The sequence below is a fragment of the Eucalyptus grandis genome, chromosome 1 (assembly GCF_016545825.1).
Source record: "Eucalyptus grandis isolate ANBG69807.140 chromosome 1, ASM1654582v1, whole genome shotgun sequence".
Classification (NCBI taxonomy): Eukaryota; Viridiplantae; Streptophyta; class Magnoliopsida; order Myrtales; family Myrtaceae; genus Eucalyptus; species Eucalyptus grandis.
This window is the reverse complement of record NC_052612.1, coordinates 31,673,634-31,691,268: the sequence shown is the minus strand read 5'-3', so window position 1 is coordinate 31,691,268 and position 17,635 is coordinate 31,673,634. Positions and strand designations below refer to the sequence as shown.

General features: G+C 37.1%; 1 protein-coding gene across 1 annotated transcript; it reads left to right on the top strand.

The window, feature by feature from the left end:
* Positions 1 to 2,417: 2,417 nt before the first annotated feature.
* On the top strand, positions 2,418 to 4,576 carry LOC104438259 (cytochrome P450 94C1). Its single transcript, XM_010051363.3, has one exon. The coding sequence runs from the start codon at positions 2,432 to 2,434 to the stop codon at positions 4,007 to 4,009; it is 1,578 nt and encodes a 525-aa protein (XP_010049665.2). The 5' UTR covers positions 2,418 to 2,431; the 3' UTR covers positions 4,010 to 4,576.
* Positions 4,577 to 17,635: the final 13,059 nt, after the last annotated feature.

The following is a 17,635-nucleotide window of genomic DNA, read 5'->3' as shown; positions in this document are numbered from 1 at the left end:
TCGGATCGACGAGTGTGAGGTTCACCTGGTGACGGCTGATGACTAGTCAAGAAAGAAGAAGATGAGAAACAAAGAAAAAAATAAAAAGGAAATAAAAAATAAAAAATAATTCGAATAAAAAAGAAAAGAAGAAGAAGAAAGGAGAGGAGGAAGTGAGGATTTGTAGAGATGTAAGATAAGAGAGATCAAATGAGAAAAATATTTTCCATTTTTCAATAGTGGAAAATATTTTCCCCTAATTTATAAGACTTTTTTCTCTTCATGGAAAACATTTTCCCTAAGGAATTCATTTTCTGTGAAACAAATGCCGGAAAATTCGAAAAACATTTTCTCGGAAATTATTTTCTACGAAACGAACGAGTCTTAATGTACTGTACAAATCTATCCAAACTTTTCTTTGTAAAAAAAAAAAACCTCAAACTTTTGTCTAGTTCCAAATTAGCCCCAAACTTTTTTTGTTTAAAAAAACCCCAAACTTTAGGTCAAATTCCAAATTTAACCGTAATTAGCCCTCTATCCAAAAATCTCCAATGGTCATCCCTATTTTCATATCTTAGAATGGTTTCATTTTTTAAGATAATTTCTCATGTCATCTCACCGATGTGGATTTGTCATTGATGTTAAAATGTTATGGAGTAGATTTGAGACTAGATTGAAAGTTTGTGATTTTTTGTGGACAAAACAAAATTCGGAGCAAATTTTGGATTGGACCTAAAGTTTGAGTTTTTTTTTTTTCTAAGACAAAAGGAAGTTTGGGGCAAATTTGGGATTCAACCTAAAGTTTGGGGTTTTTTAAACAAAAAAAAGTTTGGAGCAAATTTGTGAATGGACCAAAAGTTAGAGATTTTTAGGGAATTAATTGTTATAATGGATATATAATGCTTCTTCTAATATAATAAGTCCAGAACTTTACCGGCAATCCATTTGCTGATATTTGAAAGAATGATGAATTTGTTGTTGTTTTGAAGAGAAATAATGGATTTACTTATAAGTTTATCTTTCATTTTCAGGTTTATAAGATCTCTCTTCACCCACCAGTTTAAGTTTTTGAGTTGTAATTTTCAACATGATATCAAAGTCAAGTTCAGCCATAATTTATTTTGCATGTGCAGCTCCCCTATTTGTTTAATTCAATGTGCCACTCCTAATCCATCATGCACATAAGATAGGGGTCAAAAGTACCCCACATTACTTGTTTACAGAGTTTATAGGCTCTTCGAGTTTATGTCGTCTCCTCCGTTTATAATGTTAAATTTTTGGATTGAACTTTTGAACATTATTTTATAGATCATAGGTTATATGTGTAATTATATTTTCCACAGTTTCTCTCTTCCAGCAAAGCATATACAACCTACAAAACAGTACGTAATGCATTCTATATGGAATTGCTTCTCTCGTGAAATGAAAGGTGCGATTTTTGTCGATTATAAAATAGTCAATTATCAGCACCTAATGAGTCAAATTGTACAAACTGCACAAAGATTTAGTTTTGTCTAGGCAACGGGCAAGGTCCAATTAATATCATTAGTTTGTAGTCTAACACTCAATCATCGTAAATCTAACTGAATGTTCATCTTCTGGCCCTCCGATGTTCTGGGGCTGAGACTGATGGACAAACGACTTTTTATCCTCTCAACAACGTTAGGAGAAAGTATTTTATGGTGTCGTAAAAAGACGAGCCGATCATTTAAAAAAACAAAAAAGAAGAAGGTGAAATTACTTAATCTTAAACTTTTTAAAAGAAAACTTAATCTTTCTACCCATGTCAATGACATAAGATGCTATGGATTCTTAAGATAAGGATCTTTTAACTTCTTTTTTTTTAAGATAAGTGAATGAAAATGCCTCAAATTTATCGAGAAATGTAATTAAATCTTAAAATTTTAAAAAAAAAATACAGTCAAATCTTAAAACTTGTCATGTATAATCGAATTCTAAAATATTCATCAAGTACAATCAACATAATGACTTAATTAGACCATTTTGATAAGTTTTAGGATTTACTTGTATTTTTTAAAAGTTTTAGGATTTAATTGTATTTTCAGGACAAATTTTATAATTTTTAATGCATTTATCCTCAATTTTTCTTAGGTAGGCAAGGCGATTAACAAGTGATTGCAAAAATATTAAATGGCTCCACGCCTAGTGCCATCTAAAACAAGTGGGAGACCAATGGGCGTATCCGAACGTGGGCGACAATGGCAAATAAACGTTTAATTATTACGGTGAGTCGCACTAGATGCGTTCAATAATAGCGAAAAAATATATTTCTTTTTTTGACCAAGAAAAAGAAAAAAAATTTGCGGACTTCATTCTATAGAGCACGTGTTTCATAAACAACGATTTCAATCTATTATTGTCACTTGTTTGGAAGTGGGGGAAAAGAAAAGCAATCGACAAAAGAAAGGAAAAAAAAAGACCTCCTCCATTCATGTGGCATCGATTAAAAGCCCTCATTGGTCAGTGCACTCATTCCACTAGACTTCTCTCATTATCTAAAAAGGAAAAACAACCATCAATGGAGTCCCCAAGCTGGAGGTGTTCTCTGGACCTTCAAGGCTGTGCAAATTTCTTCATCATCCTCCTCGTCACCCTCTTCTTCCTCATCCGTATCCTGTACCTCGCGAGGCCAAAACTGTGGTGCAACTGCGAGATATGCCAAACCTACCTCTCGCTCGGATGGTCGAAGAGCTATGTCAATCTTTGCGACTGGTACGCTCATCTCCTCCGGAGCTCGCCGACCAAGACGGTCCACATACACGTCCTCGGCAACACAATCACGGGAAACCCAGATAACGTTGAGTACATGCTCAAGACGAGGTTCGAGAACTTCCCCAAGGGGAAACCCTTCTCAACGATCTTGGGGGATTTTCTCGGCCAGGGGATTTTCAACGTCGATGGTGATTCATGGAAGTTTCAGAAGAAGATGGCAAACCTAGAGCTTGATCGGTTCGCGATACGATCCTATGCGTTCGAGATTGTGAAGTGCGAGATCGAGAACCGGCTCGTGGCGCTCTTTTCATCCGTCGCAGGCCAAGAGGGCGGAGTCCTCGACTTGCAAGATGTGTTTAAAAGATTTTCATTCGATTGCATATGTAGGTTCTCGTTTGGCCTGGACCCGAGATGCCTAGAGCTGTCCTTGCCCATGTCAGAATTCGCTCTTTCCTTCGACCTGGCATCTAAATTGTCCGCAGAACGAGCCATGGAGGCATCGCCTTTGGTTTGGAAGATTAAAAGGGCGTTCAATATAGGGAGTGAGAAGAGACTAAAGGAAGCAATTAACATGATCAACATTCTTGCTCTTGAAGTCATTAAGCAAAAGCGCAAGATTGGATTCTCCAACCACAGAGATCTCCTATCCCGCTTCATGTGCACAGTAAGCGACGAGACATACCTAAGGGACATCATCGTGAGCTTTCTTCTAGCTGGCCGCGACACGGTCGCATCAGCCCTGACCAGTTTCTTTTGGCTCATAGCCAAGAACCCTCAAGTGCTATCGAAAATTCATGCCGAGCTGGATCGTGTTATGGGCGATCAGGAGCTGGTGAGCTACGATCAAATCCGGGAACTGCCTTACCTGCAGGCTGCGATTTATGAGAGTATGAGGCTCTATCCACCCATACAATTCGATTCGAAATTTTGTGAGGATAACGATATTTTGCCCGACGGGACATTTGTGAAGAGAGGCACGAGGGTTACTTACCACCCCTACGCAATGGGTCGGATCGAGGATATATGGGGCCCGGATTGTTTGGAGTACAAGCCGGAAAGGTGGCTAAAGAACGGCATCTTCTTTGCGGAGAACCCATACAAGTACCCGGTCTTCCAAGCGGGACTTAGGGTTTGTTTGGGGAAAGAAATGGCTCTCTTGGAGCTGAAAAGCGTGGCAGTCTCGTTGCTCCGGCGGTTCCAAATAGAGCTGGTGACCCCGGACCAGGTGATTCGATTCTCTCCAGGGCTCACCGCCACCATCAGGGGGGGGCTCCCGGTTGTGGTACGAGGAACTTAAAGCCCCACAAGCAGACATCGCAGGTTCGTCCCGTTCGGTTTGCCTTTCCATAAGGGGGCCAATAGAGTACTATGTTGTCCAAAAACCATGTGATATTTCCTCTTTTGTTGCGTCTCCTTGGTCCGTATTCGTAGCATATAGTGTGAATTCGCTGAATATGCCGGTGGGTGCTCCTTTTTCCCCCTTCTGACGCTCCAATGAAAATTTGAAGGGTGTTATCCATGAAAAGAAAGGTCGAAGTAGTGGTCTGAAATTGATTTAAATTGTCTTCAAGGACTATCTCCTTCCCTCTCTCAACCCAGATGAACAGAAATGTCTGGCTAGTGCTGGTAATGGCTTGTGTGTTCTTTCTTGTGGAAAATGATGGGTAATTGAAGTTCTTCATTATTGCTTTTTCCCTTTTCCTTTTTTTTTTTTATGAAAATTCTCGTTCTGTAAAGTTCATGTAGCTCATAGGAAGATCGCTGGTATTATGCCTTGCCCCAATGTAATGTTGGGGGAGCAGAAAATGTAATCTGGTGGGAAACAAACGAGTGATCAATCATATAATCATGCTTATTTCTGTGACGGGAACGATTTACTTTTCTTGTTATATACTTTTGGTATCTGGATATTTATTATTTATGCTCCCTTGTGATTTTGATGACTGACATCCTCTTGGCTATAAAGAAAACATTTTCTTCGATGGAATTATCATATGCATTGTAGAAGGAAGTGACTGGTGATGGATAAGTGCAAGGGTCAAATGGGAACGATCCAAACGCAGGCCAATCGTGCGTGTGGGACTTGTCCTTCGTAAAAACTCGACAACATGTCGGATCATTCGGAAGTCGGTCCGACCTATGCTGGCTTAATTATCTTCCATTAGCTTCATCCGTGTGATCCAATCAACATTAGTAAGAGATTAAGAGAACAGATTAGTTTTTTCCCCAAGTAAAATTTTTCGTTTTCAATTATCTATTTATCAATCAAATGAAGTTGTAGGTTTCAAAAGCCTATCCGTGATGGTTTTGATGCTCTTATGGGCTGACGGTTCATGTTCACACGTCATATTCGAGCTTTACAATTGTGCCAAGTCATGTAAGGAAAAAATACAGGTTTTTTTTTTTTTTTTTTTAGTTAGGCAATAAGAACTTATGTTCATTAAATTCGTATCATACCTATCACTTTCAGGTTTGCTAGTAATCGTTTCGAAAGTCGTCAATTCATATTAAAAATTGACAACTCTTCAAAGTAACATACCCATCGCCCAATATATTTTGAAAACCTCAACCCTCATATTATTGATAAATGGATAGATGGAGTTGAAATATCTAACTTTTGAAGAAGTAAAGCTGCCTCTTTAGTCAGCCAATGACTCCAACTATATGAAAGTGTCATTTAGTCAAAGATACTGCAAGCAGGGCTGGTAATTTGTGTGCAAGTGTCGTGTTCACATATGCTAATATTTCTTGTCCTTATAAAAATGTTTTGACGTAATCACACTATGGTTTTTATTAACAATGAGTAATAACGTGTTAATTTGCGCCAGTTTCGAGTTTAGCCATGCTATATTGTGTCGGGTTCAGATTTCTCTTTGTTGTTTCGCGTTCAAGTTGTGTCAGAATTGCCGCCCATGACCGTGACCCTATCCTGCGAATCCAGGTTTTCAGTCTTCCAAGCTTTAGAACCCAACTAAGAAAAACAATTCTGGGCTTAGAAATCCAATCGATCATACTTAGTTATTTCTATGAAAACAAGAGCTGGCAATGTAATCCATCCCCCCAAAAAAAAAAAAAGATTACCAATGTGGAGACGGTGTTTTCTCGCACATGACTTTTACGAACTTGCACAAGAGAAAAGTGTAGAAAAGCATAAAATGAGCAAAAAAGTAAGACGCACAAAACATATGACATTTGAAAATGAAAAAACAATAAAATAGCGTTTGGTGTGTAGTCTATTTGCACGAATTCATTTCATATAAAGAGACACGTCGATATGGAATCTCTTTACCTCGTGAAACCTACTTCCCTGTACGATTTGTGCCATCCAACGATCTAGGAACGACCTGCTCGTTTTTCTTTATCAATCAGTTCAGCTCTGGCATATGTGTACTCGATCAGGCATGTTCCACGTTTTGGACTCTTTTCGTGCATTGTCTCTTTCTTGCCAAAGGGAAGATGCTCTCTGTCATCACGTATACGAACACCAAATTAGCAAACTTGAATGCATGCTTTGATCGAATTGAGAGCAATTTGATTGCCGTATTCGTCTAGCTGTTGTTCGATGCTACTTGGTTGTCACCGAAGGAGTAAAGAGAGATTATAGTTATACTAAGATTAGTCAATAATTGGTATGACAAATAATGTGGCACTCATAGACTACTATCGATTATTGCAAATGATAGGCTTGTTTTAATGTCTCACTTCCGATCTACCTCATCAGCGATGCCGTAGACCGATCTTGATATACTTTTGCATTGGCTGAGAGAAAATCCAGTTAGGATTAGTTAGGATGAGCCAAGCTGAAAGCAACGCTGTCCAATAAACCCTCTTCTCACTCGTCATGAATATTAATAGAAAGGAGAATAGGGTTTAACTCGAGAAAAAAAAAAAGAAGGAGAGTATAAATCAAATCTTGGCCAATTTGTACTTTCCCAAGCAGGGCAACGATTCAGAGAACGGCGACCCATAAATATATATTTCATAATGATGATGATGATTTGTGAATCTTGTTGATCGAAGCGATGTTTCGGGACACTACCAGATAGCCATCAGAGCACATAGTAAGAAGTGTCAGAAGTACAATACGCATTCTGTCTATTTGGGGAATTTTTAAAAGAATTAAAATCGATTGCATCAAAAAATTGACCAGGTGGTTGATACGAATAGCCACACGACTAGAATACAAGTTGTTGTTAAACACATGAACTGTTGTCAACGACCATAAGAATGTTATCGATATTAATGTACATCGATGTCCATTAATTAGCTGTCAATATACAATGGCATAAAATTGACGATTGTCGACAGGGATATTGGTTAAAAGGGTTGATAGACCACCAATTGAATACCAAGAAAAGACTGGATACTTAGAGGCCATCAGGATGTGGTTATAGAATTTCGAATTTGAAATCACTAATGAGTGGAGCTAGGAAGACCATTAAGTCATGGGGCAAGAATGGATGAAGCAACACATATGGACACCAAGGATCAAACGCGGTTTTGAGGGACCAACTACTTGAAGACGAGATCATGGAATAGTGAAAACATGGGCCCCAAATCCTTGGAGATGTGAAGGCATGGCTATACTATAAGAGAACTACTCTGAGATGGCTATATCGTGAATACTATAAATACTAGTGTTAGCTTACAAGAGACCCCCCGATGTGCACAAACAAATAAGCATGTTATCATTTAAATTTCTGCCCAATAGTTTTAGTTTCCAAATTCATGTCGTCGATTAAATTCTAGCGTATTTCTTAGCTACGTTTCCACATATATGTCGTTAATTAAATTCCCAACATATATCTTTGCTATATATCCCAAGTGCCTTATTGCCGATTAAATTCTGAAGTTATATCTTCACATTCTTGGGCTTTGTCATCGATTAAATTCCGATGTAATTTGTATATGTTCAATTTCATTGAAGTGGTGCATATTTAAACTTTGTTGTCAATTAAATTTCAGCATAGTTCGTGCACTTTCAGTTCTGTTTGAAGTGAAATTATCCATTTTCTTGTCTATCGAGAATTGCCACAAAACTCATTTTCTTTAATATAAAACGAAAAATGATTTTCGATAAAAGATATTTTGTTGTGAAGTTGAACTCCCATGAAACATTATCAAAGTTGAATGCACATACTTTGATCGAATTGAGAGCAATTTGATTGCTCTATTCATCAAGTTGTTGGTTTGATGCCACTTAGTCGTCGCCAAAGAAGTAAAGATTAGTCTATAATTAGTACATCAAATAAAATGGCACTGCTAGAATATTGTCGATTGTGAAAAAAAGAAAAAAGAACAAAAATCCGTTTGGCAAATTTTTTGTTCTTAAGAATAAAAATCCATTTTTTTTTGTTCTCGAGAATATATTTGAAATAGAATAAAAAAACATAAAAACTTGCTTTTTGTTTCCGAGAACAATTCCTAGAATCAAGTCTATTTTTTTCTTCTCTCTTCTCTTTCCTTCTCTTTTCTCTCCTTCTCTTTCCTTTTCTTCTTCCTTTTAGCCTCTTGCTGGACTCGGCCATGATCGGCGACCGACCGATGAGGGCTAGTGACCTCACCAGCACGTCGGTAACCCTTGGCAATGGTGAGCCAAGGCGAGCTCGAGCTTGCCTAGATCGAGTGAGGCTGAGCTCACCCAACCACCCTCACCTCACCGGGCCAATGCCAACTTGGCATCGCCAAGCAGTGGCCTAGCGAGATCAAGCCTTACCAATGGCTAGGCGAGCTCGAACTCCCCCCCAGCCAAGACGAGGCCTCATTGACCGACGCAAGACTTGCCATCCCTCGCCCTGTTCTAGCGAGGCTTGGCGAGCTCGCCAACCTCACCTAGCCGCTTGTCAACCATTGACGTGGACCGGCGACCTGCCACAAAGAAGGAGGAAGGATAAAAGAAAAGAAAAAGAGAAAAATAGGAAAAATACAATAAAAATATTTAAAAATCAAAGAACAAAAAGTTAAGAATCCTATCAAAATCATTTCTATTCCGAGAATAAAATTTTTGTACAATTACTAAACGCATTTTTTCATAAATTGTTTCTAGGAATAGAATCGGAAAAAAATAACGTTTTTGATCAAAAATTATTCTCATGAACAAAATTGTTACCAAACGCGTCCTTAATGTCTTACTTCAGATCTGCCACATCAACGATGCTGTAGACCCATCTTGATATACTTTGCATTGGCCGAAAGTGAATTCGATTGGGATTAGTTAGAAGGAGCCAAGCTACATATAAAGGCAATGTTGTCCAACAAACCCTCTCATCACTCGTCACGAACATAAACTTTTTTCCACCATGTGAGCAAATTCTTGGAATATTAGCTGACACACTTGATTGGAAAAATCAAATAAATCAAAAAAGTGAAATTTTCTTTTTAAAGAGGTAAAAGTACGAAAACACTACTGGACTTTTGACAAGGGTTAGAACACAAAAAGTGGTTGTTCCCTATTACTTTATTTTATGCTACACTCCCCTATTATAAAGGAGAAAAAATTCAAAAGGGCCCTACTAAGAGAACTCTCTAAAAATAACGGTGCTTTATGGACCATAAATTATCATTCAATAGGAATGGGAACCGGCATAACAAATTTGGAAAACAAATCATGATAGAAAACAATCATATATTGAATAATAATTATTTTTCTATAAAGAAAATGAAAATTCCTTGTTGGCCCATTTAATACTTTGCATAACTACTTAAACATAAAACTCAATTCTTTTGCAGAGTACTTGTGAAAATATTTTCACTATTTCTTAATACAATAAAAGTCAAAGTAGCAACCCACAAATTCATTTTAACCTAACTTGGTGAGATTTCTAAGATTTACTAATAAGTGAAAAATTTGAAAGTTGACTAGCATGGTAATAAAGTGGGGTCTTATAAAAGAAAAAAGCATTGAGGTAAAAAATTTTAATCAAACAAACCCAATATACTAAATTTTTTATATAAAATTCATTTTTAGTTAGTAATAAGACGATCATAATTTCTTATTGAGTTAAATTGGGCCATGACTGCTTGAGTAGGATTTATTAATTCGTTAAGTTATGTAAATTCGGTATTCAACTCTTTATTTTGACAATAGTATTCATTTTGTTCATTGATGAATATTTTCATTCAAGGTTGCAAGCGTGAAAAATGTTCAATCATAGAGGTTTTGTTTATAGAAATCCAACATTTATTTTCTCTTATAAAAAGATGTTTAAACCCTTCTTTCTAAATTCTAAGTAAAGATATTTTATGTTGGCGATGTTTCTAATAAGAACCTTTTTCTAGTTTTTTAATTAGTACCTTTTTTCTAGCTTTTTCGTTTGATTTATTTTTTTATTTATTGAATTCCACTTGGTGGGACCCGCCGAATGGGATCCACAGTTCTCTCATAGAATCTAGTGGCGGAGGCAGCACCGTTACCCTCCAAGGAGTGATGGTGCTAGTCACGTTCTCATTTCCCTATTCAAAATGCACAATCAGTCTTTCCGAAGAAATAGCTATTCTAATTATATCGAAAAGGTGGGACTGCGTTATAGGATATGCTTCATATACTTTAAATTATGAAAAATTCAATATATAACGTGTTAATTGTAATCCAATGAAATAAATAATTTAATAGTTGATTGGACTTGTTCCATATATCATTAGTACTCTAACAAAAATTATACGACATATTTATGATACATTAACTGTAGAACTATAATAGCGTTTTGTATGTTATTGAATTTTTATTGTTACTATTCGTGATAATAATATTCTTACAGCTATATTTACAAGGCAGTTTGTGTTCACAGGCCAAAATATTACAAATTCGTAACAATTTGGGTCATTAAAAAATAATATAATAATCTTAAACATGGTTAAAATTTACGCATTTTAAAACAATGGAGTTCCTCCATCTACCAACTGCTACTCTATATGCCAACTCATGCCTAGTCGGGGCAAAAAATAATGAGCTCTACTAAATCAAAGTCAATTGACCAATCGAATGGGTGGCTTTTTTTTTCTTTTCCTTATTTTGGTAAAGTGGAAGTATTATTTATCAGATGCAGTACAGAAGCTTAGAAGCATCCTTCAGCTTTACAAACAAAGTGAATGTTGCGAGAAAATAGAGATAGGAAGTCTCCACATAGTAACCAATACAGCATTATCCTAGAGAGGTCAAAAATGGGAAAATTTCAAAAGGAGACCTGAAGTGCCATCTTTTTTCTTAAATAAGAGTTCAAGGTGGACCTTATTTCAAATAAAGACCTAAAATACTATCACTTTCTCAAATAAGGGTTTGAAGTGGATGTTGTTTCAAATGAAGACCTGAAGTGGTTATGTTTGTTTCAAATAAGGGCCTAAAGTGACTATGTCCATTTCAAATAAGAACTTGAGTTTCCAATGATCAAGGATATTTTTGCCATTTGTCATTTTTCTCCTTTTTTTTCTCTTCCTTTATTCTTTCCTTCTTCTTTTTTTCTTTTTTTTCTAGTTCTTCTTCCTCTTCTAGCCACTAGCGATGCCCACAGAGGACTGGGCAAGGTCACCCTCACGACAAGGGCCACCTATATCGACCACAAGCAAGGGACGGCCTCGCCTAAGCGAGGCGATCCTTGCCCAAGGGCCATCCGAGAGGCCAGCATGGACCGACCCCAGGTGAGACCGACCCTCGCTAGATCTGGCAAGGGTGGCCTCACCCACGACTAGCAAGGGCTAGGCGACCTTGCCATCCTCTAGCGAGGGCTAACGAGGCCACCCTTGCAAGATTCGGCAAGGGTCGGCCTCACCAGGGCCGGCGAGGGTCGACCTTGCGAGATGGCCCCCGGTGAGGGTCGCCATGCCCAGGTGAGGCTGTCCCTCACCTATGGCCGGGGAGGGTAACCCTCGCCCAACCCTCTATGGGCAACTCGGCCACCGGCAAGGAGGAAGAAGAAGAACCAAAAGAAAAAAAAAGGAAATAAAAAAAGAGGAAAATACCAAATGATTAAAATACCCTTAATTGGTCGGCAAATTTAGCTAGCCAGCAACCGTCGAGGTCAAGTCTTTATTTGAAACAACTAAAGCTACTTCAGACATTTATTTGAAACAACAAAGGCCACTTCAAGTCCATATTTGAAATAAAGTTCACTTCAGACCCTTATTTGAAAAAATAAGAGCACTTTGGGTCCTTTTTTGAAATTTTCCCTCAAAAAAATTTGTAGAGTGAAGCTCTACCCCTGAAGATTTTACACACATTTAGCAAAAATAATGTAGATATCATTTGACTTGCTTTGAAAACGTTTGCAGTTGTATTCGATCCAAATGCAATATATGATCACTCAGAATGATACCTTAAGGAACTTTGCTGCTCAATCCTTGTCCCCAGTAGCTTGATCATCCATTAAAGTTCATCATTCCATCCTCCTACAAAACACTTAATCCTTAGTTGTGCTAGGTTACTACACTATGTATTGCCAATCCAATTGCACTGGAAGAACAAATGTGTTTTGTACTATGTCTTTTATGCCGATCTTACAGAAATTGCACTAGGTATTGACTAAAGGCATTCATCGTGATACGATCTATGCTGACGGAAGCCTATCTATGCAGAGAACCTACCAATGAAATTATATTTGCCGATACCATTGGTCCAATAGGTTGTGCCACTTTACAACCGGTACCACCTGTCATAGTTTGCCACAAATCTCTCTATAACATTACCTAAAGCTAGATATGACTGAAGTTGGAGCAGGTCTCAACTTAAGATGACCTCACCAACTCTAGGCCATACTACCCTTTTTATGTCAAGTTGCATAATTGGAGTGCCTGCACATTTAGTATTGCAAACCCAATTGAGAAGAGGATGGATAACTAATGAGGTTCCAAAGCATGTGGCCTAGTAATACTTTGTTCCATAATTTCATATTGAGCAACACTTATCCTCTCCTACCTTTTGGGTGAGCAAACCACTTGCCAAGTGATGTTGTGCCCATAAAAATTGTCCGATCTTCTCAACCTTGTAGATAGTTTTCTTTGGAGGTAAGAATATTTGCATCCAATAATTGTGGATAGAGATTAGGATCAATTTGGCCAACTAAAGAAGTCTTGCATGGCTTATATGTTCCATGCCCTATTCTTCTATCCTCTTAAAGATATTGTTAGTCAAACTCTTGTAATTATATGCATGAGCCTTCTAGTAAAAAGCAAAACAGCAAGGCATCTGATAGAGAGGGTACCTATGAAGAAAGGTGTGTGATCTAAAATGAGTAGCTTTCATCCTCGGTCAACCTAGAGAAAAAATTTTGACATTTGTTTGAGTTAAACTGCAATTCTGTGAGAGTTGCAAATTCATCCAATTCATCAACAAGGCAAAGGATGGAATCTACATCCCTGTATCAAAGAGGAACAAATCGTCCGCAAAGCATAAGTGAGTACCTTTTTGCATTTTACAGTGCCAATGGAAATTGAAGCAAGAAGCAGCAACTTTTGTATTGATAATGCTATTAAGAATTTCTATAACTAGGACATAGAGATATGTTGAGAGTGGATCACCTCTTCGTAGCCCATTAGTGCTATCAAAATAGCCAACTTGTTTGCCATTGAAGTTAACTGAGAATCTTGGTGCAGTGATGCACTGATTTTTAAGATTAACCAAGAACTGGGTTGTGTTTATAGCTTTAAGAACCCTGATTACTACTTTCCATTTTGCAATGTCACAAACTTTCGAGAGATCAACTTTTATTGCCACTTGCTTACCTTTGCCGCCCTTATGATAGTTGCGCAAGAGTTCTTGACAAGGTAGAATTTTTTTTGTAAATTTGTCGTCTCAATATGAAAGCAGTTTGATTGAGGTTTATGATCAAGGGGGAGAATACAGCTTATTCTTTTTGCAAGTAGTTTCGATATGATCTTACATAGAATTGCCGCCCGAAATGAGTCTGAAATCCTTGAGGCAGCATGGTATAGGAACCTTCGGTACAAGAGAGATCAAAATGGAATTTATAGATTTCAGCATTCTTTTTTATGGGAAGAACTCCATGATGGCAGCCTCAATGAGAATAACTATTGTCGTCGTGGAGCACTTTGAATTCTTTTCCTTATGATATTCTACATCACTTTTAAAAAAAATTGCATGACTTTATTTTGATTGATACTTGCTTTCTCGTTTGTCTTTCTTTTATTAAAAAAAAAATTAGCGTCATATGATCTCTTTTGCGATACACTTCATGCATGCATTATTTTCTTAGTTGAGCGTGCCAATTGAGATCTGGAGGACTCGAGTGGAATTAAACTGGTGGACGTTTAAATTATATGTCACACAAAAGATCATGGAGAATCTCTAGTTATCTACTTCCTCATGTAAAATGGTTCTTTTTTGAAGTCCTTAATATAATTTGGTGAGGAGTAGGAAAGGGATTTTGAAGGAAAACAAATAGTAAGATCGATTATGTAAACACAGAAACTACCCAACCCTAGGTTTGTATAATTGATTGGAGCTTAAAAGGGATTTCCTGCTCAAGAGATGGAGTCATATGTTTAAATAGCGCCAAACATGCAAACAATTCTAGATCAAAACTACCTATATTGGCTAACGCCTGAATTTAATGTATTAATGGGTTTTGCAAGGTAGTCCATAGGGTTTTAAATTGTCAGATCTCCGCACGTATCTCTATTTAGGAAAAAAAAAGAGAGAGAGAGAGAGTTAATGGAGGCCTTTCCACCTTTTACTTTTGCATCACATTCGTGCGAAGCTTGAAATTAAGGCTGACAATCAATATTTTCCCATTATATTGGCATCAAAATGTGTCGTGTCATATCGTGTCATATCAGTCTTCGATTCATGTGCTTTTATCTAGTGTTGAGCTTCCATATCAAAACGTGTCGTGTCATATCGTGTCATATCAATATTCGATTCATGTGCTTTTATCTAGTATTGAGCTTCCATTTCTCAATAAATTCAAATGTTAAATAAGAATTCAGGTCATGGTGCTCAAACCCCTATTGAAAACACAACTCATCCACAAGACAACTTCCTTGTACTTGCTTGTAGATCAATGTAAATTTAAATTGCATAAACAGTTATCTCTCGACCCGTGAGATGGGTCGAGGAAAATTACTATCTAGACTCATCATAATTGATCATACTAAGTACATCCTAAGTGAAATAAGCTCTCAGGGCAGACTCATGGGGCATAATCGTGGAATTTTTCAAGCGTATGCTATGTATCCTTCCAATAATATATGAGACTTTTGAGACATACGAAATTCCTTAACTTATACGAATTTGTCCTTGTGTCGGTGATGGGGTCCATGCTAGACCACACCTACTAAGGAGGTCGGTCCTCACCTAAAGTGATACGAACCGTACTCATTTTTTTTTTCCGAGTTATGATTGATTACCAACCTATATAATTTATCTCTCGACCCCATCTCTTATTACTTTAAGAACATAAAACGAGCCCAATTGACATCTGACAGCAAACGTTTTCTTAGTCCTAGCTCTGAAAGGTCATATTCCATCGAAAGAGGAGGCAAGGGCCGACATGTCGGTCCAAACCCCAAGAGAACCCGTGGGTGAGAGAGACAGAGAGGCCAAGACCTAAAATGATTAAGTAATATTATTATTTTGCTTTGATATTCCTTTCGTTCTCTTTTGCAAGGATTCTCTCCGTGGGCGAAGATCTACTTAGATCTGATTTTTGGTTGAGAGGAAAGTCTTGTCAGATATAACACAGGGCCCGTCTGGTTAATTTATCATTTAATCACGATTGTAATTTTGTCTTCAAAGAGAGAAAATTTCGACAACACTCCAAATGCAATATACAGCTTTATACAGAAGTCCAAAATGTCTTAAACCTATTGAACAATACCAACTCAGTTTTCAATCGCGCAAATTTAGTTCTAAACATTTTAATAATGTATTAATTCAGTCATAAACTTTTAATTATATGAATTTAATTTTAATGATTTGTCAAATTAGTCCTAAAATTTTTAAAGAATCATTAGTTCAATCTTTTTGGTTAATTTTGATCAAATATTGCTAAGGTGGACAATTTTTTACTTTTAAAAAAAGTGAAATTTTTTATATTTCTTTTATTTTCTTTTCTTTCTTGAATTATTTTTCCTCTTTTTACACAAGGCCGACAAGACCGCCAATCACGCTAAGTGCTAGCAACCCCTTGCCAACAACCTCTGCTTGCCCCACGGAGAGGGCCACAAAACCCTCGCTAGCCATGAGTCCTCATTGTGGTCAACAAGGGCTAGGCGAGGACCGCAACACCCTCACCTTACCAAATTTGACCAAGGCATCATGAGCCCTTGCCTAGGCCTTGCAAGCCATAGCGAAGCCTTCACAAGCCTTGCTCACCCTTGCTATGGCCAGCAAGGGCTGCAACACTCGTCTGCCACCACCTAAGGCTTTGCAGCCCTCACCTGGGGCTAGCAATGTTGCTAGCCCTTTCTAAGTGGTCGGCGAAGGCCATCAACCCTCATCCAATGTCAAGCCCACTCTTTCTAAAAGGAGGAAAAAATAAAAATTCAAAAATTCAAAAAAATAAAAATAAAAATTATCCATATCAGCACAAGGCAAGCCAAGTAGAATGACTAGATTTGGTCGGACCCCGTTAATGATAATCCGCCAGAATTAGTAAGAAGAATTATATTGACAATTCGTTAAAAGGTTAAGAACTAGTTTTGGTACATTGTATAAATGCTTAAGACTAAATTGATATAATTGGAAAGTTTAAGATTGAATTGGCAAGTTATCAAAGGATTTAGTATTGAATTGACATTATTGAAAAATTTGTAACTGAATTGATCGTCATACAACAAGTTTAGAACTTTTTGAACAATTTTTCTCGTCTTTATGTACTCGAATTCATTAACACAACAAGACATGATTACAATGACTATATGAAAATGCAACTTAAACTTGACACAAAATTAGCATATAGGATTTCACGTAAATTGTATTTTTGGAAGATATATATTCATGCTAAATTGAACTTTTATCTAATGAACATTTATTATTAATTTCTTGATATAAAATTAAAAAGGGAGATCCAAAGTTATTGTATTTGTGCCAAAATTTTGTTCATTGATTTTGTGTCAATTTATCGTCTATCAAATCATTTATGTATTTGGCCAAAACGTCATTTAGTATTTTCAAACTAGTCACGTTAAAAGGTGGTGTTCTTTTTCACGGGAAGTAGATTAGTAGCAACATATATCTTATGTGACTTATCTATCTTAGACAATTGAGTAGAAACTTTTCAAAAACGTCTTACATGTTTGAGTATTTTTGTACAGGAGATTAAAAGACAATATGCCCAATACAAAACCCTCGTGTTCCTTGTCAAGATAATAAGCGCATCTTACTATATTGCTGTAAAATATCAAATATGTTCAAATAAGAACGAGAAGAATATGAATTCTTTATCTATCTATTATTTTCGACTATGATACAATTTTAACGATCTTTATAAAAAAATACATTAAATAATTATTTTTATTAGTGTTGACATCGGGTCGAAAGCATGCGTTTGTCACTAGCACGAATCGATGCACCAAAAGATCAACTACAGAAGAAACTAATAAATATTTGTCTCCTAATTAAACTCAACTAAAAATTTCATTTTTTTTTTACATTAATAAAACGAAGCCGGACATTTAATGCGATGGCTGGTCCATCGGACAACCCGGTGGGTAGCAGTCCATTTGTCAGACGTGATGGGGATGCTTCAATCAATCGTAGCTGTACATATTGGGAAATTACATGGTGTGTGCAGCCGAATAAGCACCGACACTTTTGGAAGTTTTTGTGTCATGTCCAATGCTCCGACACGCTTCAACATATTACGACACGCAATCAACCAAATGTCAGAAAATTTGACACATGGCATACTCCGACATGTGAGTCTGAAATTTTTGACACGTGATTCCGATACACACGGGTCAATTTTAAAAA

What these genes read in the sequence shown, in the direction of transcription:
- LOC104438259 (XM_010051363.3), top strand. Translation starts at nt 2,432, where the DNA reads ATGTGGCATCGATTAAAAGCCCTCATTGGTCAGTGCACTCATTCCACT.